Here is a 24,981-nt window from a genome sequence, read left to right on the forward strand (position 1 = left end):
CTCATCTGCCCAGCTCACCCCTGGGGGTGAAATGCCAAGGAATGATCCCAGACGGGGCTTGGGAAACCAGTGGAGAGGGCTCTGCTCAGTGAGGGAGGGGGTGGCTGGGCAGTTAGGAAGCAAAGCACCAAGGAATAAATCTGGAACCCAAGCAGAGGGAGATCAGCAAAGACACAAAGGTTGAGAGTTCAGACCCTGGGGAACTAAGGCAACGTCTGTTACATAAGTCTACAAAATCCCTAAACTCAGTTTTGCTGAGAAATGAGTTGTCAGCAATGATTAAACCCAAGAGAAGTCATAAAACCAGCAGATATTGATAAAATGGGATGCTGACATGGCGAAGCTCAGCAGTGCACAAACGGGTGAGGGTCAGCCGTGGTGAGCAGCAGAGCCCGAGCAGCAGGAGCTGATGGGACACAAGGGCTTCAGAGCCAGCCTCAGCCCCCGCAGCATCTCTAGGGGCTGCTGGCACAGCCAGGGGCCAGGGAGAGCCTCCTCCCCCAGCATGAACCTCCACAAAGCCACACTCCAGGACTCCAAGCTCCTCTCTGAGCCTCTGAGCACCTCTCGAGGTGGACGAGTGGCCACAGGAGGGGGCGAGTTGCCTTTTGAAGCTGGACAACTGACTAAAGAGCAGGGCCCCAAAGGCCGGGAGGGTGGAAAGGGCACGGCAAGGGGCTGCAGGGAGCCAGCGCTGGGGGGAGGACGGCGGCTGGGGCACGGGGTCCGGGGGGGCAGGTCAGGGTACGGTGTGCCGGGGGGACAGGTGTCGCTCGGGCTGCCTGCAGAAGGCAGCCTCCTGCCACACGAGCTGCTCTTCCCATTCCTGAGGGCTAAAATAGCGCCGCTGGTGGAGGGGGCAGGTTTGGTGTTTGACCCAGAAGGAAATCCAAGCTAATCTATTTTAACTAGACAAAAAAACGGAGAGGCTCACTCTGATAGGAAGCGCTGGCCGAAGCCACGCACCTGATGAGCAATTGCAAGATTAGATAAAAGCTGTACTTAGTCCCACCCTGCATGTATTAATGGGAGCTCTCTGGGTGTCTGGGCTACTCCAGCTCAGGAGCGTGAAGATGTTCACTTCACTGGCGTTCGCATTTGCTGCCCTCTCTTTAGCGAGCTGTATCCCCGTGCAGCAGGTATCCGAAGGCAGCAAAGTCCTCCTGGTGTCCTTCGATGGCTTTCGGTGGAACTATGACCAGGACGTGGACACCCCCAACCTCGACGCCATGGCTGCCGAGGGGGTGAAGGCGCGGTACATGACTCCTGCCTTTATCACCATCACCAGCCCCTGCCACTTCACGCTGCTGACGGGTGAGTCCCCGCCGGAGCAGCACCGGGTGCAGGCTGGGGAAGGGCAGATGTAAGGCTTATGCCTTAGATTTGATGAATTTACGCACATCGCTGATGCGCTTATGCGCTTATGCATCAGTGAAGGAAACTAAGTCACGCTGCCGCCCGGCCGCAGCGGCAGGCAATGCTTCCCAATAGCCGTGCTTCGGAAATAGAGCGAGAGACAAGGCAGGAGTTGCACGAAGTGATAGAACTGAGCCTGCATTTATCAAAGGTAAATAGCACCCGGCACCGCAGGAATTACGCAGCCATCCCTCGACCACGGGAGGAATTAGGCAGAGGCCAGCCCAACGGGGCTCGTCCCCAAGTGCCGCTTTAATAACAGATCAGATCAACTCTTTCGTATACAGCTATTCCTAACGCGCGCGACCAGCGGCTCGAGCTGGGTTGTTCCAGCCAGTCGCTTGTGACTGGATTTACTGTCTCCGTTGGTCGCCTGATTTCCTGATTTCCACATGGCACTTCTGCTCATCCAGCCCTGTGCGCTCTGGCGGCCTCCAGGCACCTTTTTTGTCTGCATCTTGAGACATTTCCTCCTCTTTTGTTACAGGATAGCCTGTAGTTAAAGTTTACATATACATCCCTATCTCCCGTAGCCAGAAAACAAAGATTAAAGTACAGTTCATGCAGCCTAAAGCTTCATTTGCTTTATTTACTGGTGATAAGCTCTGGCACAAATTAGTGTCTCACTACAGTGTCCTCCCTTTGCTTTATTAGCATACCTGCCTTATTCACGTCATATAGGTGCCAAATATCGATAGCCTCTAACCTGTGTACAGATACAAGGAGAACACAACTACAACATTGCAAACACACAGATGTAATTACAAAGGCGCAAAGACAAAATAAGATTCCACACAATATCCTCCTAAGCTAGATTCCCCAGTCAGCGAGAGACAAGGCGATAGCTGCAGAGAGGGGTAGAACTCAACCTGTATTTATCAAAGGGAAATAGCACCAGACCAACCCGATAGCCTCCTTTGATAAGATAAATGATTTTTTTAGACAAGGGAGATGCACTAAATTTCATCTTTCTGGACTTCAGTAATGTACTTGATACAGTGCCACACGGGAAATCGTTAGTTAAGATGGAGAAGATGAAGATCAGTACAAAATCCGTAATGTGGGGCAGGAAGGGGCTACGGGGAGGAGGAGAGCAGGTGATGCTGAGAGGAGATTGTCAAACCAGAGGGAGGGCAACAGGGGAATTCCTGAAGAATCGATTTTGGAGCCAATCTTATTTAAGATTTTAATTAATAACCTTGGCATAAAAAGAGTGGAACACGCTAATGAAATCTGCTGATGAGCAAAGGCAGGGAGGCATTGTCAATACAAGGGAGGATGGGGATGTCGTGCAGAGGTAACCGTGCAGTCTTCAGGACCAGAATAATAAAAATAGCGTGAAACGTAATAGTACAAAGCGCAGGTCTCTCGTTTCTGATGGGACTTTCTGCTGCGTGCCGACCTCGGGGGCTGTGAAGAACGGAGAAAGCCAAGCAGCAGAGCGGTCAGTCAAACGCAGGAGAACGGCGGCCTGCGGCTGCGCTGAGAAGGGCAGGAGGAACCGCGGGCGGCACCGGCCCCTGCGGGGCCGAGGGCGCCCCGGCTCCGGGGGGGGCGGTGAGGAGCAGGCATCCCCCCAGCACCTCACTCCCCCCCTGGGAACCCCACTCTGTACGCGGCGGGGAGGGGGAGGAGGCAAAGCAGAGGCGAAGGGAGAGGTGGGACGGGTGAAAGAGGCAGAAGATCCATTGCCCGGCAGCAGGGGCGAGACACCCCCCAAGCCGCGGCCTGGCTCACCCCCGCCGCCTCCGTCTCTCCTCACAGGGAGATACCTGGAGAACCACGGGGTGATTCACAACATGTGGTTCAACACCAGCACGAAGGAGAAGCTGCCCTACTACCTCACGCAAGGCGTGGACAGCTGGTGGGACAACGGCAGCCTGCCCATCTGGATCACCGCCCAGAGACAGGCGAGTGCGCCCGCCTCCTCGCTCCCACCGACCCCGCACAGGCGGCTCCTGCCCGCAGCCGTGTGGTAAAAGCTACGGGCAAGCCACGATCTCTAGTGGCCATGAGCTAACAGCCGCGCTGCAAAAGACAGGCTAATTAGACCAGCAAAAAAAAAAAAAACCAAAACGAAATCCCCAGACACCGGCAGGAATAATTATGATCGTTCTACTAAAAATAGCAAAAAATAATAGATGCGTTTCAGCTTCATTAAGACATTAATAGGACAGGTTATCCTTTTCCTGTTTAAAGAAACCTCGCCCGGGTCCTTAGGGAGCACCACGAGCCCTGGGGCTCCGTACGCTCCAAGGCACAAACCTCATTTCCGCGGCCTCACCCAGGACCTTTTGGGTGGCAGCGTCAGGGGCTGGTCCCCTCTTCCCTGGGGGCTGCAGCAAGGCTTTCCTAGACCCCAGCAGGCTTGTGGAGCTGGCTTTGAGACAGGACCTGAGACCTGGCCCAAGACACGTGCCTTTGCCTGTATTTACCTGCCAAATTGGCCCCATTGGCTTCAGGGTGAGTGCTGATGTGATTGGAGTAAAACGCCTCAGTGTCTCGGCGGCCAAGAGCCGGAGGGTCCATGCAAGGTACAAACGGGTCACTGTTTCCAAAGTTATAACTATTGTTACTAACACAGTGAGAAAACCAACGTGCAGGAGTTCTGGGAAGGGCAGAGCTTCCAATTAATCACTTTTAATTGACAATGAGCAAGAAAACCTCATTAGAGGCAGAGGTAGACATCAGGGGGCTGAATGAACTAACCACATTAATAGGTGGTTGCACTGACAGATGGAGAGAAGCTGCAGAGCGAGTTCAGGTGAGTTTATGCAATGTCTCCACTAACAGGGTTTAAAGACAGGCTCTATCCACTTCCCCGGCGGAAAAGCAAAGTATCAAGGGGAAGAAGTGAATATGAAGTTGGTGGAGCCCCCCCTGTTCAACTACAGCAACGAAACCATCTGGAGAAAGAACATTGACACCGTCATGGAATGGTTCACGCAGAACAACCTCGACTTCATCGCCCTCTACTTCGGTGAGCCCGACTCGGCCGGACACAAGTACGGCCCCGAATCCACGCAGAGGAAAAACATGATCAAGCAGGTGGACAGAACGGTCGGTTACTTGAGGCAGCGCATCCAGGAAAGTGGCCTGGAATCCAAGCTCAACCTCATCATCACGTCTGACCACGGCATGGAGACTGTCATAAAGACCGATGAGATTCACATCGGGGCAATAAAAAACTTCACGTTCAAAGACATCCAGTTCGAACTCCTGGATTACGGACCAAATGGACTACTGCTGCCAAAAGAAGGAAAATTAGAGCATGTGTATTCAGTCCTGAAAAATGCCCACCCAAAATTACACGTGTACAAGAAAGCAGACTTTCCGAGGAGATTCCACTACGCCAACCATCCCCGGATCACCCCGCTCCTGCTGTACGGCGACCCGGGATATGTGATCCATGGGGTAAGGTGTATGCGCAGACAAATCTTACTGTCTTTTGGGGATCTGCCTCTCTCCTCCTGTCCTTCTCATGGCACCCCAGTACATCCCCAGCTTTGCACCTTCCTGTTGATTGGCCTCCCTACAAACAGATGGAAATTCCAGCTCCTTGTGTAAAGACCTTCTCTGCTGTTTGTAAAAAGGCCCAGAGGTCTTGGAGCAGGACTCGCACTAACAGAGAATATCAGCCGCAGGATCCTCTCCTAACCCGGCATTCAGGGAAGCCCAAAGCCGAGGCCAGCAGGCAGCTTCCCTTTGTGAAGCTCCTCAGAACGACGAAATTCGGATGCGCTGACATTTAGGGAGGGAACTCACAAGACACAATTGCTTGGGAGCGGTGTCTAGGCAGCACCCTCCAGCTTCTGCAAAGCTTAACATTATTAGATAAACTTAAAAAAAAAAAAAAAATCAAAGAAACCAAACAGACTGTTAAACCCTGTGGCTGCAGAACGTGGTACGCGAGAGCCACACGCAGGAGAGGTGGAGGCAGCCAGCAGTGCTGCTGCTTCGGTGCCTGCTGCCTCCGGGGGCCGTGCTGGGGGGGCTGAAGGGTTTGGGCACTCACGTCCTCTCTCGCCCTGTCAGAGATACAAGGTCCAGTTCAATAAAGGGGAACACGGTTTCGACAACGAGGCCATGAACATGAAAACCATCTTCCGTGCCGTGGGACCGGCCTTCAAGCAGGGCCTGGTGGTCGAGCCCTTCGAAAGCGTCAATGTCTACGCTCTCCTCTGCGAGCTGCTGGGCATCGTCCCCGAGCCCCACGACGGCTCCCTGGAGATCATGAAGCCCATGCTGCGTGAGTCACAGAATCACAGAGCGGTTTGGGGGGGAAGGGACCTTAAAGCCCATCCAGTCCCACCCCCCTGCCCTGGGCAGGGACACCTCCCACCAGCCCAGGTCGCTCCAAGCCCCGTCCAACCTGGCCTTGAACCCCTCCAGGGATGGGGCAGCCACAGCTTCTCTGGGCAGCCTGGGCCAGGGGCTCACCGCCCTCACAGCAAAGAATTTCTTCCTCAGATCTCATCTCAATCTCCCCTCTTCCAGTTTAAAACCCTCTTCTTGTCGCTGGTCCATCCACCAAATCCCTGTTTCTCCCATTTCGGGTCCGCGGGCACCGGGAGCGCGCGGCGGCGGGATTCCCGCGGGAACAGCGACACCTGGCGGCCGCCGCCGCTCCTGCCACCGCCCGGCGGTTCCGGGGCACCGGCGGGGACGGGGGACGGCCCCATGGCCGCAGGCAGGTGCCCGCTGCGCTCCCCCGCAGCCCCCCCGCAGCGGGAAGGGTTCCCTTCAGAGTGTGGAAATGTCCCCGACACCGGCGCAAGGCTGGCGGCAGGAGGGGCACAGCGCGCCGAGGCCACCAACGCGTCACCCCGGGGGACGGTAGAGTGGGTGGCCAGGGGGTGCCAAATCCCCCGCACAAGGTCCCCCTTGTCGCAGCCGGGGCGGGGGGTTGGAACGGGGCTGCTGCTCACCTGGGCAGGAGCCGGCACCAACCTGACGCTGAGCTCGTCCTCACCGCAGGCTCCAGCGCTCCTCTGCCTCCTGCCAAGAAGCTGCCGGCGATGCTGGGAATCGCTCTCGTTCTGGGGTTCTGGGGAGGAATACTCTAAACCCCCCCCCACCAGAGGTAACTGGCGCTCGGGACATGCAGAAAACCCCCGGGCAGTGCTCTTGTCCAGGCGGGACCGTGCCCTCCTTGTCCTTGGCCTCTCCAGGCTTTGTCCGTCAGAAGCCGCCGCTGCGCGTTGCTCCCCACAGGGCACAGTAGACCCTTTGGACCCCAAGCAGAGGGACTCTGGGTTTTTACTGCCCGGGTCAGCATTGACACTACCCAGGGCACTTGCTGGGCTACAAAGAAGGGCTGGATGTCTCTCCTGCCTCCCGCCTGCCACTGCTCAACCCTCCCTCCGCTCCCTGGCCTCCGTGTGCGGCTGAGGCTGCGCCGGGCGGTTGCATGAGCATCACGGGGCGGGCGAACACTTCATTGCTTGTGGCGCTGTGTGTGGCTGCAAGAGAAACGAGAGCGTAAGTTTGTTGCTTGCCTTCACTGTGCATATGTGCCTGGAGACCCATCAGGACAAGTAATTCTCAATCTAATTCCCTGTCACTTCCAGCACTGCGTACCCCCAGCCGATACCCACAAGCTGCATATACGTGAAATAAGTAACGGCAGCGCTGTGCTCTCCTGTCTTGGCAGCCTCCGAGTTCCAGGCAGCTCTACCAGAAATGTGTGGAGAGATGAGGAAGGACATGTCTCATGAAGACAACCAGTCCCGGTCTCAGAGAATTGCACAGAGTTCCCAAAACCTCCTCAAATTACTGATCCAGGTTCCTCCAGAATGGCTGAGTCCCGGGGGAGACACCTCTCCCAAGCTGTGGGGTGCACACGGGGATGCACCGCTGTGGGAGCTGGCACCGACGTACGGGCTGACCTTGACAAGGTTACCCCAACTTCCCCGCCTGCTGGAGGCAGAGCAACTCCAGCTCGGTTTGGAGTTAATACCTGTTGAGCATCTAAAGCAATTAAAAGCATATCGAAGTTGTGAGTGCGTCGGGAGCCTCCTGTACGTGGTGCTGGGCTCTGGCACAGAGGGGACAGCCTTGACGACCGAGGAGCCAGCCAGGTCCAGCTGGTTTCTGCTGGCCACAGGGCCGGGCTGGCTGTGGCAGCGGTGCTGGGAGAGCCAGCTCTGCTCCGGCAAAGGCCACCCGGCCTTTGGGAGCCTCGGAGGGATCCCAAAGTCAATCAGTGTTTCCAGCCCCTGCCCCGAGGGCCCTGGGTGCCCTGAGCACCATTTTACTTGTCTCACCGTAATTTTCTGTCCCTTATGGCTGTCGCAAAAATGGGAAATACCACTTACACGCCCCCTGAGCTCAAAACCTGCAGCAGGATGGGCCCCGGCTGCGCTACTCCATAGCAGCACTGATGGGGCTCAGCCCATCTACAGCCCTGAATCTGCTCCTGGGGGCTCTGGGAGGGGGCATTAATCCTTGATGCATTCTGGAGAGACTGAGGAGGTGACCGTGACACAGCTAGGACCCCCCAGCTCAAAGCGAACACCCAGCCCCGCAGATCCCAAGCCCAGGGCCAGCTTGTGCCACCCGTCCCGTACCCCCTCCTCTGCCCCGGGTGCACCCTTGGATGTGAAACACCTTCAGATGGAGCCAAACTTCTCTTTGCAGGAAACAGCCCAGGATCCCTCAGCCGGGTTGGGGCTGAGGGGACAGGGAGCAGGACAACCTCCGTCCTGCAGCCCCGGTCCCTGCCCTTCCAGCGGGGTGTCAGGGTGGCAGCTGCCCCCTACCCCATCCCAGACGCTGAAGTGCCTCTCCCCAACCCTGTGCCTCCTCTCAGGGGCTCGATAAACATCTGTTGCCATAGAGACTTGCTCGCGCTGCCTTCCCCGCATCACCCAACGAGATGAAACAGGAGACGCACGCTCCACTCGGAAAAACAGGAAGAAAATGTTTGGCTTGAAACCGTGCTGGGGGTGGGGGTCAGGCCGGCAGCACGCAGCGCAAACCACCCGGCAGCAAACAAGGGGGAGGCTCCGAAAGGGGAGCTGCACGGGCCAGCGCTGCAAATATTATTTAAAATAATAATAATAATAATAGTGCATAGCAACTTTGCCAGTGATCCTGCTGGAGACCTTGGGACTTTCCACACAGGTCAGCACAACCGTGCCAGGTCTATGGACAGAGGCAGCCCGCTCGGTTGTGAAGCTGGCGTCGCTGAGATCCCGGCAGTCAGAGCCTGCAGAGCTCAGAACCCGATGCTGCCGGGCACCGCACGCCCTGCGCCGGGCATCGCCAGGGTGCCAGCCGTCGGCTGCAGCAGGTACAGAGCAGGACGCTCGTAGGGCTGGTCTCAGCCTGGTTCCCAGACCCACGCAGGCAACACGGAGTTTATAGTGACCAACCTCCTGACATGAATCCTGACCTAACAGCTGATTTTTGCCTCAGCTGTGAACAGAAATTTATCTCCTGATTCAGCAGGCAGCGTTCCAGTGAGACAGGGCTCTGTCAGAAAAGTCTCCTGTCGGGTAGAGACCATTCTGGCTGAATGCTGAACCCTGCCATATCCCTGCTAGGAAGGTTTCCACTGCCCCTCCAATCACAGTTTGCCATTACACATATCCTGGAACAGCTCTTTTCACTCAGAGCAGGGGGAAAGAAAAAAGAAAGCATCGAACATGGTACTTCTTTAGTCCAACTGCATTTCCAGCACAGAGCATCCTCTGATCCTTGTGTCTCTGAGCACCACAGGAACCGGGGGGATCCCGAGACCCAAACCCTGCTTCTCCATCTCCCCCCAGACCCTCTCCCTGTGCCCCCCTTCCCCTCTCCCCTCGCCCCGGCCCCGCCGCTGCTCCCCTGGGTGCCCGCACACACACCTCGGACTACAGCTTCATTTGCCCCCGGGACTGGCGGGCGGGCGGCTGTCCCGCTGTCCCGGTGACCCGCGGTCCCGCTCGCCCGGGGTCCCGGTGACCCGCTGTCCCGGTGCAGTACCGGCAACCGGCGGGCGGTGGCTCCCGAGCCGCGCTCAGCGCCCGGCGTCCCCCCGGCAGAGCCCGGCATCGGCGGGTTGGGGGGGTGGGGGGGGGGGACGCGGTTCATAATAAACCCCCGGCCGGGACCATCTCCTTATCTGTTAAACTCGCAGCGCCCGGAGTTACCGGCCGCTCGCCCAGCTCCGGCAGCCGCCCCGGGGCCAGGAACCGCCGGCGGGTCTCGGTGCGAGAGGCCTCGGCGGCTGCCCCCGGGGAGGAGCCCCCTCTGCGGCGCTGCCCGTGCCCGGTGACAGCACAGAGCTGAAGCTCTCGGTGACACGACCCTGGGACCCCCCTCTGGCAGCTGCTGAGCCCGGGGTGCTCCCCAGCGCTCGGCACCCACCGCAGCTCAGGCTGCACCAGAACACGCGGGGCTGCTCCGAGCGATGCCCTGGAGATGCCCGTCATGCACTTGCTTACATCCTCCGGCCCTTCCCTCCCTTCCGACAGCACAGCCCGGGATGAGGGATGCCTGGGAGTCCCAGGCCGGGTGGGTGAGGCGGATCCTCCCCCCGTGGGTGTGAGGAGGTTTAACCCCACAGACACACGGAGCTGCCACAGCCTGACCCGGCTGCTGACCCCCCTGCCAGCCCAGCCGCTGCCCAGGCAAACCCTGGCATCTAGGAGAGAGACACCGTCAAATTTGGCCCGTCCTTCTCTGAGTCTTTCCCAGCCCTTCCCGTCGCACCTTGTACACCTTCACCATGTGGCATTTCCACCAAACACGCACACACACACCCCCCCCCCCGGACAAAAAGCCCTGCCCGGCCTCGCCGGCAACCCGGGCACTGGTTGGTGCTGGTGGACACAGGCACTGCCCGATGCGCGGCTGGGCTCAGCCGAGACTCCTGCTCCGGCGAATGCCGTGTCTCCCCCCGCCCTCCCAGCCCCGAGTAATTCATTCCCCACCGCCCCCCTCCCCGGGGCTGGGGGTCACACAGCAGGGAGAGCCCCGCTGTGTATTGCATCCCAATTTGCCATGCATTTCCACACCATTTGCTTCCCTTTCTTTTTCCTGCACTAGAAAGATGCTCGCTGCCCAGGGGTCCCAGCTGCTCCAAGATGGTAATATAACAACAAACATCTACATACACCTATTTATTTATGGCACGCACACGGTTTGCAGGAAAACTCCTGCCTCTTGAAATGCCCGGTCTGGGGGTGGCACGTGCCCCTACAGTTCCCGCACGCAGCCACGGGGCCCGGGCACAACACGCTCGCTAGTCATCCCATGCGCAAGCTGCACGGCTCCGTACCCGGCTGCGGTGCCCAAATGATATGCAGATCTCTGTGCTTCAATTGGCTGCTGCCTTGGGAAAACAACCACCATTTGCCCACAACAAACATGGCTACCGTGGCCCAGCCGCTCCCCGGGCTGGCCCCAGCTTCACCCTTTGAAGTCAGGAATATCACCCCAACTTGGCACCCCCTCGGAAAACGCCATCACCGTTAACCCTGGCCCAGGAAAGCCCCGGTCCCGCAGCACCGGCGGGAAGCACGGGATGCCCCTGCCCGTGCTCCTTCCTCCTGGTGGGTCCAGGCACAAAGACAGAGGCCAAATGCCCCGTGGGAGCAGCCACGACCCTGACCCCCACCCCGTGCTCCCCAGCCGGGGGGCTCATTGCTCTGCACCCCCTGGGGAGCAGCCGTGTCCCTTACTGCCAGTACAAAGCCCGAGAGGACGGGCTCTCGCTCCCCGCCACGCTCGTCCTGCAGCTCTGCTCCTACCCCTGCTCCAAACCCTCTGACCCACCAGAAGCACCGCTGATTCCATCGGGAAGGTCTGGATTTGGGGGAACACCTTCCTCAGGACAGCAAACCTCCACCCCGGCGTGACAGCCCCCCACGACCCACATAACGCGGGATGCGCAGCATTCCTGGGATGTCCAGCATACTCGGGAAGAGCTACAAAATTATGCTCCACCAGATCAGTTCAGGAGTCTGAGCCTCAGTTTTAAGATGCCAAAGGTCTTCTCAGCCACCGCTGAGTTTTTTGGCTCTGCTGTCACTGAGCTCGGCTGGAGCTGGGGAATGTGGCAGCCAAGCGATTTACTGCGTGTTCCCAAGTTTCTCCGGGAAGGTGACGTCTGTCAGGGATGGAGAACAGTGAGTTCAGCCCAAAGGCGCTCACAGGTGGAGCCGCAGCTTGGTCCGACATCTCCTCCTGCACCCCGGGGAGCTCTGTCCCCACCAGCCCCAGGGTGGCTCCGGCCAGCGATGCCCAGGGAAGCGCCGTCGCTGGGACCGTCCCCTCTGGCCGCCTCGGCAGCAAGGGGACATCCCGCTGTGCCAGGACCCATAACTGCCCCGGGCCTTCCCTTGGCAGCCCCCGCACTCCCCGCTCGGTGCAGACACCGTCCCTGCCCGTCCCAGGGGAGCTGGAGAAGAGCAGAGGGGAGACAGGCGGGGAAAAAGGCACTCATGGACAATTTCTTTTTTTTCAGCACTAAAACATCCTGAAATGCCAAAGAGAATGCCGGGCAACACCAGGCCAGCACCGGGAAGGGTCAGGCAGCTACGATTCCAGCAAGATCATTTTGCTATTGCTGAGCCCAAGAGCGAACGATCTGAACCGCAATGTAAGAACTCACAAGATTTTAACATATAAACAAATGTAGCATTTTTTTATTCTCTTCCTGTTTTTGTAAATCTTCAAAGGCACAAGTTCAGGCTTTTTTTTAATGCTCAGAGTGATTTCTTTTCTTTCTTTCCCTTTTCTTTTCTGAGAAAAAGTGAGATTTTTCATTTAACCACATGGCTCCATGAAAGGCACCCAATAACGGGAAATCCGTGACCAGCCTGAGAACCTGCCACCCCAGAAGGGCCGGCAGCCAGAGCTCCGTGCTCTGTGCTCCGAGGAAACACCCACTCTGCCCCGGCCATCACACCCAGCTTTTAAACTACGCAAAATAACCTGCAGCTCCAAACTGGGGAGAACTGGCCGAAAGCACAAAGCCCACCGCAGCCCAGGTGCAGACCAGGACCGGTTCCCAGTAAACCCCCGGGGATATAAAGATTTCCAGTCCATGGAGCAGCACGGCCTTTTCCCCTCGACAGGCGAAGGGGACTCGGCTCCTGGCCAAGGCAGAGGTGGGAGCGCGGTACGTCCTTGCTGGAAATGAACTGCTCGGAGCTGGGCACGAGGGGTCAGGGACAAAGCCGCCAGTGCAGCCCCATGCCGGGCACCGTCCGCCCGAACGCCGCACACGCTCCCTCCCTGACACAACCCGAACGCCGAGGGCTGCTCCCGCATCCTACCCCCGGCTCTCCCAGCCGTGGGCAGAGCACCTCCATCACCCCAGCCCCTTCTGCTTTCGCTCCGGGAAGGAAGAGAACAGCGACGTTATTCCTGCAGACTCGCGGGGAGCTCAGGAACACCAGCACCAAGGGTGGGCCAGGAGAAGAGCCCACCCGTTGTCACCCCCATCGGGGCTGGTTTCCTGACAGCGTCAGTCTCTCGGTGCCGATGAGCCAGATCCCGGGGGCCGGGTGAGCCCCGCACATGGCTCGCCCCGAGCGCTGGGCGCCGGTCACCCGAGCTGCACACACACCGCCGTGAATGCCGTATTGTGCGCGCACAGGGCTCGTGTGTGCGGGGAGGGAAAGTCACACACGTTCTTTTTACTAAAATTTAAGACGTGCTGCACACAAAGAGCAGAGCTGACGAAAGGTAAATTAACTCTAAAGAAAGAAAAAGTGCAGTGCCGGGTTGCACTTCTGTGTCACCTTTGGTGAAAAAAAAAAAATGCGTCTCACTGTTCTCTGGCTCAGCGAACAACCACAGTAATTGTAAAAAGAAAACAATAAAACGTGACAGCGCTCGACCTCGGACAATTACCCGGTATTGACCCAGCACCCCAGGCACATCCACTGTCCTACAGACCCGAGTCAGCCCCGCTCCGCTAACGAAGCGGCCGTTTTCCCCCTTCCATCATGCAGGGGCTCCCTGGCAGCAGCGGGGACAGCCCATCGCGCCAGCCTGAAGCTCAAAAACGTTTTTCTCAACCCAGCATCGCTTACCGGAGACAGCACTGCCCGGGGCTGGCGTGAGGCCCCGCGCCCAGCACACCCCATTGCCCATCCAGGTCCCGCTCAGTCCCCACGCCCCGCGGGCACCCCGGCGCTGGGACGACGGACGGTCATTTCCCTGTGGCTCCCGCACAGCGAGTCGCAGGCTCCGGGCCCGCAGCTGCGAACTCCCTGAGGTGCTGACTCATCTTCTTCCATGCCTCTACAGCACCATATTTCAGTGCTCCACGCCCACAGCGCACAACCGCCGCGGAGGAGCTCCTCACGCCGCCTCGCACGCCCCAGTGGCGTGGTCGGTACCGCAGCACGGTCGCTACCACGGCATGGTTGGTACCGTGGCACGTTTGGTACCGCGGCAGGGTTGGTACCGTGGCACGTTTGGTACCGCGGCAGGGTTGGTACCGTCGGTACCGCGGCTCGGCGGCGGGGTGAGGACTGAGGTGAGGGCCCTGGCCGTACCTGGCAGGGAGCCTGCGAGCCGAGATGGTTTTTAACACAACCGCCCCCCTGCGAGGAAATGGCCTTTATTCCATTATAACCAACTACTTCGGGACCAAAAAACGTGCCGCCGCCTGCTCCGGCCTGTGCCCGGCCCCGCCGCTGCTTTGTCCCCGGGAAGGGAGGGCGACCGCGGAGCCGGGCTCCGTGCAGGCGGCGAGCCGGGATGGGATGGGACGGGATGGGATGGAGACCCCCCCCCCTGCAGCTGAGCATCCCCCCCCTCGCCCTACCGATCCCCCCCCACCCGCAGCCGAGCATCCCCCCCAGCCCTGCCGAGCCCCCCTCCCGGGGAACAAAGCCCCGGGCCGGGCGGTCCCCCATTGTCCCCGCTCCGGCCGGGCAACGGCCACCCCCCCCCCCCGGCGCGGGCAGGAAGGGGAGGGGTCGCGCACAGACAATGCCTTCCCCCCCCGCAGCCCCCCCCGCCGGCAAGCCCCGCCCCCCGCTCCCCATTGGCCAGCGGGGAATTTGGGGAGCCCCCCACACACCCCTCCTCCTCCTCCTCCTCCTCCTCCTCCTCCTCCTCCTCCTCCTCCTCCTCCTCTCGCCATCCCTCCCCCCCCCCCCCTCACCGGGAGCGCGCGCGCCGCATTGTGCCGAGGGGGCGCGCGGGGATGGGGGGGGCGGGGGCGCGCGCGGCCGCCGTCGGGGGCGCGCCCGGGGGCTCCCCTTGTGTGTGCGTGTGCGTGTGCGCGGGGCCGGGGCCATGGAGGAGCTGAGCAGCGTGGGAGAGCAGGTCTTCGCCGCGGAGTGCATCCTCAGCAAGCGGCTCCGCAAGGTGGGACCCTCCGCCCCGCGCCGCGCCGCCGCCAGTCCCCCCCCCCGCGCCGCCGCCCCCCGCCGCCGCCTCTAACGCGCCTCTCCCCGTCTCTCTCCGCAGGGCAAGCTGGAGTACCTGGTCAAGTGGCGGGGCTGGTCCTCCAAGTGAGCGGGGCCGCGGTGCGGGGCTGCGCGATGCGGGGCTGCGCGGTGCGGTGCGCGGTGCGGGGGTGCCGCCCGCCCGCTTTTGTTCGGGTCGCGCCGCTCCTTTTGTTTACAAATAAGCGCGGCCGCGGCCCTCCCCGCCGGCGCGTGGGGCTCCGCTACCCCCTCCAACCCCCCCCACCCCGGGCCGGACGCCCCCGGAGCCCCACGACACCCCCTCGGCGGGCAGGCACCGGCCCCGCGCCCCCCGCCCGCCCGCGGAAACCGGAGCTCCCCCGGGATGCGCGGGGCCAGGCGAGACCCGCCGCGGCGTGGCCGCCCCCCCCCCCCCCCCCATCCCCGATCCGCCTCCCCCGGCCCCTTCTCCCCTGCTCGCCCCGCGGGGACGGGGTTGTACCGGCCCCCGGTGCGGGGATGCCCCGGTCCCCGCCGGGCCGGGAGGCCCGTTTGTCCTCGGATGAACCCCCCGATGCTGGGCCGGTAACGGGGGCAGTGGGGGGCACCGGCCCCCCGCTCTCGCCCAGTCCCTGTCTTCTGTTGCAGGCACAACAGCTGGGAGCCCGAGGAGAACATCCTTGATCCACGACTCCTCCTCGCTTTCCAAAAGAAGTGAGCAAACTATAAATATTTCTAAGCGAACGATAAAGTCAATTAACTTCTAATTGGCTGCGCGTGCGGTGGAAGTTGTGGCAACAACAGACTGAAGCTCGCCCTGCCTTTTGTGGCACGGCCCTTTTGTTCCTCTCCTGAAATTACAGCGCGGGTCCACCTGGGACGTCTCTCCCGGGTGGGGGAACATGGAGAATTCGTGGCCCCGTGCCCAGCCTGGGTTTGCGCTGGCTGCGCAATGGGAGCCCGGCAGCGCCCAGTGGGGACCTTCGGCTCTTCCTCCCCGTCCTCAGTGTGCCTGGGGGGAGACGGTGCCTGGGACTGCAGAAAGGGTGGGCTTGGAAGGTGCCAGAATGTACCTGTGGAGGGCAGAGCTGTGAGAGGGGGAGGAAGTAACGGGTGGGAGAAAATGGTGTCCCCTGTCAGGGCCGGGGCTACTGCCCTGAGGAGTGGGGACCGGCGATTGTTCTGCAGCTCTTACATACCAGGAGTCACACATGGAGGTAAGAACTAGCCAGCTGGCTACGGTAAGCACAGCGCTGCCAAATATTTTGGCTCCATATTAATAAAAAATCATTAAAGTTTATGATAGGATTTAATTATAACTTGTTTCTGGATCCATTTTTTCAAGAATGGAATCTGGTGGTTAGTGCAGACCGCATGGTGTTTAATTCGCCATATGTATTAGAGCTTAACACAGTCTTTTTTAAACTGAGAACTACAAAATAGTACAGGGATGTGAAAACATTCCCCATATCATCACCCCGGGCTTTGCGTGGCTGCCAGCCTGGGCCACCGCATCCATGGGCCAGAGAAGGAGAGAACTTGCAGATTCCAGGGAATGCGTTTGCTTTTGCTCCGTGCCGAGGCTGATGCTGGCGGGGAGCCGGGGGAAGCTCCGCTCGCCAGGTGGCTGAGTAAGGCAAGGCTTCGCAGAGACGGGGCAGATCTTCCCTTTGCCCGATCCCGTTGTAGCAGAAAAACCGCAAATTTTACCGTGAATTGGAAGAGCCAGTGACTGGGGATGAGTCACGCCGCGTGGCCCATCGCTGACCGCTGGAAGCTTCTTGCTGTGGGGATGTTACTGTAGCAAACAGGGATGCAGAGGGGGATGCTGTCCCATCACCGCCGGCCCATGCCGGTTCCCTGGGGCACGAGCAGAGCAGGGAGCTGCTCTCGGGGACGGTGTTACAACCCTCGATGCCTCCCTTTGGAGGGCCTGTCACTGGCACCAGGGGGACAAAGGGACTGGGGGAACCAGTGGGAAGGTCCTGCATGGCGGAGGGTTTTGGCTCTGTGATTAGTTTGGTAAATGTACCGCAGCCGCCCACGTGGTTCAGCCCCATGCTGTACGCAAGAGGGGCTCTTCCCTTTCACCTCTCCTCCAGCGTCAGGGCAGAGACCTGGTGCTGAGCCAGCTGGGCCCCCCCCACCCCCAGGCAGCTGTGCGTGTTCCAAGGCCACCATTTTTATAACCTTTTCCTCACTTTGCAATTCTTTTTCTTGCATTGCATTCACGGCCCGGCTCTTCCAGTGACCTGTGCCAGGTCCCGCAGGGTAAATGGTCCGGGTGACACATTGCGGGGGGTTTAATTGCACAAGTCCCCAGGTCTCTGTACAGTTCTTGGGGGTCTCTGACTGCCCGTGAGTGTGGTGTGCCCGTAACAGCCAGGGTTCAAGTAAGTGATGTGCTCGGAACCTGTAAAATCGTCACACATCGGTCGGGGTTAAGGACACCTCCCAGCGCTGCTCCGGCGCTGGAACGGGAGCTGAGCCTTCAGCATCCCCAGCAAGGGGGGGTTTAATGACAGAAGAAAGGGAGGAACCAGGATGATTTTGCATGTTTTTTTCTTCCCTGCAAACGTTGTCCTTAATTGTCCTTTTTTTCCAGGGAACACGAAAAAGAAGTGCAGAATCGGAAGAGGGGCAAGCGGCCCAGGGGCAGGCCCAGGAAGCATGTGGTGAGTCCTGGGGGCGGTGGGAATCCAGGGCCATGACGGCGCCGGAGGGGCTCTGACCCTGGAAGGCACCAGCCAGTGTCAGCCCACGGCGCAGGGTGCGGTGGCTGCTCAGGCTGTGGCGGGTGGTGGGGACACAGTGATGCCTGCAGAGGCCCCGTGAGGGGCTGCAGCGATGGGTGGGGCGAGGAGGCGGCCTGCGAGGAGGATGTCCCTTCATCGCTGCGATGGTGTAGAAGGAGAGAGAAAAGTGCCCTGGCACCAGGGTATTTAAGCCGGGTCGGGTTTGCGCTGTGCGCTCCCAGACTCATTTTATGGCAGAGGTTGAGCAGACCAGCCCACCGTGGAGGAAGAACCTGCGTGCGTTGAGGCCTCTGGCCAGGAAACACTGAAGGGTTTGCAATGCCTAGAGCCGCCCTTTGGTAATAAGCGTTGACTCTTTCCCTCTCTCTCTCTCTCCATTGCTTCGCAGGAACCAGAGATGCCTGCAAAAACTAAGTCAAGTAGCTCCTCTTCCTCCACATCCTCCTCTTCCTCCTCCTCTGATGACGACGACGAAAGTGACCTGGAAGCAAAGAGAGGTCCCCGCAGCAGAGAGACTCACCCGGTACCGCAGAAGAAAGCTCAGATCCTGGTGGCGAAGCCGGAGATGAAAGACACTTCCAGGAAGAAGCGTGGGAGGAAACCTCTTCCCCCAGAGCAGAAAGCGGCTCGAAGGACCGTGAACCTGACAAAGGTGCTGAAAACGTCCCGGAAGGAGGTGGGTGGCAGCGCCAAGCTGCTGGGGAAGCTGCAGCCCCAGCACGGCACGCAGGGCTCGGGCATGGCCGGGTTGAAGGACGCGCCGGGCGCCTTGGCTGGGCTCAGCTCGGGGGGGTCGTCAGCAGAAAACCTGCCCAACATGTTGAAGAGCGGCTCCGCCAGCCCCAGCCGGGCCATCAGCTGGCAGAGCTCCATCGTGCACTACATGAACAGGATGTCCCAAAGCCAGAACGCGGCAGAGACCTCCCCGCTGGGCAGGCTGGCGCTGAAGGCCCAGGCGGCCAGTAAGGGCGGCTTGGGGCTGGACTTAAAGATGAGGAACCAGAAAGGGTCTGGGGAGCTCGGGCTGAGCGTGCAGGGACCCAAGACTGCCAAGGCTCCAAGCGGCGGTGCTGGAGGGGACCAGAAATCGGGGTTTGCTGCGGGAGGCCAAACGCTGCACAATGGCAGCAAGATGCCGGCCAGCTCGCCCGGGGCTGGCAGCCAGGTGGCCTCCAGCCAGGAGCTGAACCTCCAGGCTCTGAACCTGCAGAGCGTCAAGAACGGGCCGAGCTCGGCCGGCGGGAGCAGCCTCCCTCGCCACCTCTGCGGTGCCCTCTCCAAAGGCTCCGGCGGTGGCGCGGCGGCAAGCGCGGGTGCCGGCGGGGCGAAGGGCAGCGCGGCGGGTGCCGGGTTGAGCGCTGCCGGTGCTGGTGTGCTCTCGGGAGGGGACGGCGGCAAGAGCGAGAAGCAGGCGCAGCGGGCAGGCGACAGGGACTTGGCCAAAAGCGGCCCAGCCGGCACGCAGGAGGGGCATGCGGCCGCCGAGAGCTGCAAGCCGGCCGCCCTCTCCGAAGTGAGCACAGGCGAAGAGACCAGCTCGGATTCGGACCGGGATTCGGCTTCCTTCCCCGGCGTGGGTCAGAACATGTCTGTCTCTATCCAGACCAGCCAGGACTGGAAACCCACCCGCAGCCTGATCGAGCACGTCTTTGTCACCGATGTCACCGCTAACCTGATCACAGTGACGGTCAAGGAGTCCCCCACCAGCGTCGGGTTTTTCAACCTACGGCAATACTGAGCGCGGGAGCACGAGAGGAGGGGGAAGGTCCTGCAGCCTCTCCCTCGGCTTTGCCTGGCTCTTCCATCAGGTTTTTCTTTCTTCAAGTGGATGCGTGAGATCTGCTGGGACTCGAGTCCAGAGGGGCTTAAGAAAGACGCGGTGAAACCTGCTCAGAACTGCCAGCGGGTCGATGGATCCCTCCCGGCTTCTCTCCATCCCCTCCCAGAGCCCGAGCCCCCGGTGGAGCGGCTGACGCCATTCTCCGGGAGCAGGGGCTCTGGTGCTGCCGCGGGGGACGGGCTGGCAAGTTTTGAGCCAGGCTTCACTGTCGGTGGGCTTCTTCGCTTTACAGCTGGAAACAGCAGCTGATGACAAGGTCTGCGGCTCTGGCAGCGGGGAGAGGGTGTGGAGCTGCCATGGGCCAGGTTTATACTGAGGAGAGGAAAAGGAGATCCTTTTCCTTCCTCTGGGCTCCCCGCGAATCTGTCTGTGAGCCGCGGGGAGCCGCAAATCAATCCAAATGAGACAGCCGCTGCTCCCAGCCTGGGGGGGCGGCTGTGCATGGGGGTTTTCAGGGTACATTCAGCCCAGCCACCCCCCTGGGCAAGGTCACTTCCAATGATGGTGAAGTCCACAACGTTTCTGTTGTGGTTTCCAGCTGATAGGGAAATATTGTTTACATTTTTTATCAAGGAAATATCCTCTTCTTTTTCTTTTTTTTTTTTTTTTTTTGAGGGAGGGGAATAAACCCAGCCTCGGGAAGACTGAATCCTGGGTGCCACTGATGAGACGGGGCACCAAAGGTGCCTCTTTCGGAGCTGGGAGCGGCTGGCAATGGGTACCTCCTTCCCCCCAGGCAGGGTCCTGCCTTGGGCAGCAGCGAGAGCCGCCGGCGTCTTCGCGGTGACCCGACTTTCAGAGGAAAGCGCGGCCCAAATCGCTGTGTGGCCCAGGGAGCCCCAGCGCCGCTCCTCCGCCTCCCGCCAGCATCGCCAGCACCTCCCCCTCTCCTGCAGCACTTCCCAGGCTCTTGTAGGGACCAAGTCAGGGAAGATTTTTTTTATTTTTTTTTTTAAGTCTTGTGGAACGTGGGAACCCCTCCAGCGGCAGGTAGGTTGGTACTCGGCCTGATGGGCATCTGCAAGGTCGGTGCTGCCATTTGGGTAAAGAGCAGCGGCCGGGCAGAGCCGGGGGCGAGTGAGCCTGTGCTGGGGCGCTCACTGAGCGGGACTCACACTCATCACCTTTTCCTCCAGCCGGGGGGACTCAGAAGCCGGTCGAGGACACCTGCAGGGGTGGTCTGGAGCGGTGGGACGGGGAAGGAGAGGCCAGGGAGAAGGGACAGGCCAGGCAGTGGCAGTGGGTACCTCAGGCCGCTGTTCCCCGAGGAGCTGGAGGGCTGTGGCAGCCCTTCGCCTTCGTCCTGCCATCCTCTGCCAGCAGCCGGGGTCTTCGTTTGGCTTGTGATTGCGACCAATAATGGCTTTTTTACAGACTTCTTTTTTCCCTGCTATAGATGACTCTTACAAGCCAAAATTAGCAGCAGTAGTTCAGGCAGAGTTTAGTAGCATTTGAGGTCATTTTCGTTCTGTTAATGCTGAACTCCTTTCCCGGAGGAGATGGGAAGCCTGCGGTCTGCCAGGTCTCGGTGCGCGGTTGGGGGGTGCCTCGGGAGGGCTGTCCCCGGGGTGGCCCTCGGTGTGTGCGTGAGCAGGCACCACTTCGGGGTCACCCTTGCTGGGTGACTGACCTGGCACCAGGACGGGCATCTTTGCCACAGGCGGGGGCACTCGCAGTCTCGTCACACACAGGGGTGCAAAGAGAAATGGACCAAACTGGGGGTTACAGGTGCCTCCCCACCCCCACCCCCCCCACATCAGCCCACCGCAGTCGCGTTTGCTGCCGCGGGCTGGCGGCAGTGCAGTTCTCAGGTGAAGTGAAACGCCGGCGCGGGCTGCCCGGCTCATCCCGGGGCAGGTGGCCGTTCCCCAAGCGGCGGCTGCAGCCTCTGCCAGGGCAGCTCCTGAGCTCCAGAGACGCCCTCCCTTCGCTTTTGAATTCAATCCCCAGCCTTCCGTTGGCCGTGGCTTTGAGTTTGTGGTGTTACGCAGCTGAGCACGGCGTCCTGCAGCAGCCAAGGATGAGCCTAGGAGGAGGAGGAGGAGGCGTATGGATGCCTGTGGCAGGACCTGTGCAGGCTTCTCAGCCAGCTCCAGTTCTGTCCCAGTCCAGCCGGGCAGCCTGGAACGTCACCTCACCAGGGTGTCGGGCAGCCTGGAACGTCACCTCGCCGGGGTGTCGGGCAGCCTGGGGCAGGGGGTTGCAGAGGGCTGGTGCAGCCCCGCTCTGCCGCTGGCCACCCGGCCAGCAACGTGCTGCACGACGTTCTGCGAGGCAAAGTGCCAAGGGGAGAGGAGGGAGCCTTGTCCGTGGAGGAGGTTCCCAAGGACAGAGTTTCCTTTGAGCTCCAAGATGCCAAAATGTCACAGTCTGTGCTGTTTACCTTCTAGTCTTTAACTTTGCCAAATGAGCTACCGTAGCTTTGAGCGATCCAAGGAAACATTAGCCTGGGTCAGCAGAAACGAACGCTCCCGGCGCGGTCTCTGCTGGGCGTGCTATTGCGCTGGGGATGCGAGCGTTTTGGGAGAATAATCGAGGAATCCGGGAGCGCGGGGATGACGCTCTTCCCCACACACCAAATGTTTGCTACTTGGCCTTTGCATAATCCAAACTGAACGACAATGTGCCTTTCGGACTGTCCTTATCTCAGCCTTGTCTGCGACACCGGTCCCACGACAGGTTTGTGCCTATGCAAAGCTGGGTGGTGACAGGGTCCTGGGGTCAGCCATGACCCCGACGGGGAGAGGTGCCCTGGTCCCCAGCAGGACACCCAGCCATCGCGCGGAGCCCTGCCGCAGGGCTGAGGGATGCTCACGGAGAGGAAGCCGGCCCGGCAGGGATGCTCTTGCTTAGAGCTGTAGGATGTGGGGGCTGGTGTCCCCGAGGAGGGGGGGAAAAGCATCTGAGGATGCTCCGAGAAGGGGTTGGGCACCGAGCGTCCACAGCGGGTGCAGGAGATGAACCATGAAGGTTCATCTTCACATGCCAGCTCAGCCCCTGCTCCCTCCAGAGCCCCTGTGGACGCTCGTGTGCGTTTCTGCGTGCGGGGGCTCATTCCTGCCTCCCAGCCGGGCAAAGGGTCTCTGGGCCCAGGCTGGCACCCGTGGGAGCGCGTATCCCGACAGCGAGCGCCTTCCCTCCAGCACCCACCCTTCCCGGGCCGGTCTCCTCCCGGTAGCGTCAGGACTCTGCTGTCACCACTTGCTATTGTGCCTTTTGCTCACCAGCTGGTTCGATTCCAAAGGTCTAAGGATGGTAAAAATGATAATCCGGAAATTTTTTTTGACCTTCGTCTCCCCCCCGCCGCGCTCCTTCCCCAGCCCCTTCCCGACCTGGTGTTTCGGGATCGCGGTTCCCCCAGCAGCGCTGGGACGTCTGAGCCAACGGTTCCTGTTGGAGTTTGCCTCTCAAAGGCACATTATGTGAGTGATTTACTGTAATCTTTTGTGGACGGGGGTTGAAAGCCGGTGCAGACCCTGTTTACCAGTCAGTACCATTAGCATTCAAGGTCTACCTTTTTTTTTCCTTTTTTTTTTTTTTTTTTTTTTTAAGTTTGCTGCTATGGGTTGGAGTGTTCAGCCGTGTGTCAAACAGCCAATTAAAGGTTTGTCACTTGTCATTTTCTAAGGGGTTTCCGATGTGGAAAGTCCTGCGGTATTTGTATATTGAATGGATATTTTCTCCAGGCATAATCTGGTTAAGCATACTTGTTGTTTTCCATTGGACTGGAAGAGGTGGCCAATTCAGCCATCTTCCCTAGAAACTTAGTCTATTTTTATATATATATTTTGTACCAAAAAAGAAAAAACTGGAGTTGGTGGACGGATGGGGATGGTTTAGGGGGTTTGGTTTGTGTTGAGTTTCTGAGCTGGGTGTGAAAGGCTCCAGAGCCGGAGAGAAGGTTTTTACTGAAAGAAATTGAGGGATGGGTGAAAACAAACAATTGTTCTTGTAACTTGTGCCAGTCGCTGGTCTGATTTGTATGTTTTAATTAAAGAGAGAGCCAAATCGTTCCTGTATGACACTTATAATTGCTTTAAACTACAGCTGTTTGTTTGCTTTTATTTTCAGAGAACAAAAGTTGGGAGATGTTATTACCCTGGGAAAGCGTAAGGGCTTTGTGGAGCAGGACAGGCGGCGGGGGGCTGCGGGACTGCTCACCGCTCCCCCCGCGCACCCCCCAGCACCGCGCTGGGTGCGCTGGGTGTTCTCTGCTGTTCTGGCCGCTGCCGCGAGTGTAGAGCCACCACCTCTAGGCTGCTTTTAATTTATTTGCAGGAAAACACTAGGAGATGGTCACGTCGGGTGTGTGTGTGTGTGGGGGGGGTGTATAACTTTTTCACTGCTCTTTTTTTAGCATATCAATAAATATTTTTTTAAACTTTTCAGGCTGGTGTGGTTACTGCCACGGGAGCGTCCCCCCCTCCCTCCCCGGGGCACCGTGTCCCCGCTGCCGCCGGCGGCCGGGGCTGGAGCAGGGCCCCGGGATGGGTAGGGGGGAGGCGCGGAGGGGAACCGGGGCCGGGCAACCAACCCCTCCCTCACCCTCCGGGGGTCCGGGCAGACGCGGCCCCCTCCCGGCCCCGGGCTCCGGCTCCTACCGGGCGGCGGGGTGGGGGCCAAGGGGCTCCCGGGGCTCCGCCGTCGGGGCTGCCGTCGGAGAAGGCGGAGCCCCGGGGGGTGGGGTGCGGAGCCGCCCCGATGCAGAGGGTGCTGGGGGGGGGGGGGGAGGGGGGTGTCAGCCCCTGCGGGCCGCGGCCGGGGGCCCGGCCAGCCGGTTTGTCATCGTCCCACCCCGCCTTCACTCCGCGCCCGCCCCGCCGGGGGCCCCGCCGCGGCCCGTGTGAAAGGGCCCCCCCGCTGGGCCGGGGGAGAAAGGCGCCATTGTGCGGCCCTTTCTCCCGCTCCTCCTTGACACTCATTTTCCGCGCCCAGCCGCTGACAGCTCCCATAATGCGGGGTCCGCGCCTTTCACCCGCCGCAGCCGGGAAAGGAGGTTAATGAGGACACAGCGCAGAAAAAACACCACCAAAACCAACCACCACCACCACCACCCCCCCTCCGGTTCCCCCCCGCTAGCGCGGCCGGGGCACATTTGAATACAAAGGCCGGGCCCCGACCCGCACCCCCGCCGCTGCCCGCCCCGTCGGAAGGGCGGAGCGCCGCGGCCCGGCACCCGGCGGCGGAACGGCGGCCCCGGGGCTGTTCCTCGCAGCGGAACCGCACACGGCGCCCTCCGCCCCGGCCGGGCATGGCGGAACCCCCCCCCAGGGGGACGGCCCGGCCGGCGGCTCCTCTGCCCGGGAGCGGCCCGGCCTCCCCCCGCCCCGTCGGGGCCCGGCCCCGGCCCCGCACGGTCGCGGCTCCCCGGGCGGAGGCGGGGATGCGGGGCCGCCTGCCCCGTCGGGGCCCCACCGTGCTCCCGGGTCCCCCCCACCCCCCCCCGGCCCCGCGCGTCCCCTCGTCCCAGGGCACAAAGGGAAGACAGACACGTTTCTATTTACAAAGTATATATTTAAACTCACATAAAAAGCAGGTCTCATATGGACATTCACGGCTGGCAGAAGACACGTAGTTAAGCTTCACTTCTGAGACTGAGATTTAGCCAAAT

General features: G+C 60.2%; 2 protein-coding genes across 2 annotated transcripts; both read left to right on the top strand.

Annotated features, from left to right (window-relative positions):
- Positions 1–1,073: 1,073 nt before the first annotated feature.
- On the top strand, positions 1,074–6,482 carry ENPP7 (ectonucleotide pyrophosphatase/phosphodiesterase 7). The gene is made up of 5 exons (XM_054221981.1): positions 1,074–1,314; positions 3,181–3,326; positions 4,210–4,830; positions 5,452–5,665; positions 6,394–6,482. Exons 1-5 carry the CDS (start codon positions 1,074–1,076, stop codon positions 6,480–6,482), a joined length of 1,311 nt encoding a protein of 436 aa, XP_054077956.1.
- Positions 6,483–14,609: 8,127 nt separating this feature from the next.
- On the top strand, positions 14,610–21,080 carry CBX2 (chromobox 2). The gene is made up of 5 exons (XM_054221715.1): positions 14,610–14,733; positions 14,836–14,879; positions 15,423–15,488; positions 17,380–17,449; positions 17,919–21,080. Exons 1-5 carry the CDS (start codon positions 14,662–14,664, stop codon positions 19,266–19,268), a joined length of 1,602 nt encoding a protein of 533 aa, XP_054077690.1. The 5' UTR covers positions 14,610–14,661; the 3' UTR covers positions 19,269–21,080.
- The last annotated feature ends 3,901 nt before the right edge of the window (positions 21,081–24,981 follow it).

The sequence above is a fragment of the Rissa tridactyla genome, chromosome 15 (assembly GCF_028500815.1).
Source record: "Rissa tridactyla isolate bRisTri1 chromosome 15, bRisTri1.patW.cur.20221130, whole genome shotgun sequence".
Classification (NCBI taxonomy): domain Eukaryota; kingdom Metazoa; phylum Chordata; class Aves; order Charadriiformes; family Laridae; genus Rissa; species Rissa tridactyla.

Bases quoted from the DNA above. Each gene is read 5' to 3' on its own strand.
- ENPP7 (XM_054221981.1), top strand. From the start codon at position 1,074: ATGTTCACTTCACTGGCGTTCGCATTTGCTGCCCTCTCTTTAGCGAGC. The intron at 4,831-5,451 runs GTAAGGTGTATG...TCGCCCTGTCAG, and splicing joins CGGGATATGTGATCCATGGG to AGATACAAGGTCCAGTTCAA. The intron at 5,666-6,393 runs GTGAGTCACAGA...TCCTCACCGCAG, and splicing joins GATCATGAAGCCCATGCTGC to GCTCCAGCGCTCCTCTGCCT.
- CBX2 (XM_054221715.1), top strand. From the start codon at position 14,662: ATGGAGGAGCTGAGCAGCGTGGGAGAGCAGGTCTTCGCCGCGGAGTGC. The intron at 14,880-15,422 runs GTGAGCGGGGCC...CTTCTGTTGCAG, and splicing joins TGGCGGGGCTGGTCCTCCAA to GCACAACAGCTGGGAGCCCG. The intron at 17,450-17,918 runs GTGAGTCCTGGG...ATTGCTTCGCAG, and splicing joins GCAGGCCCAGGAAGCATGTG to GAACCAGAGATGCCTGCAAA.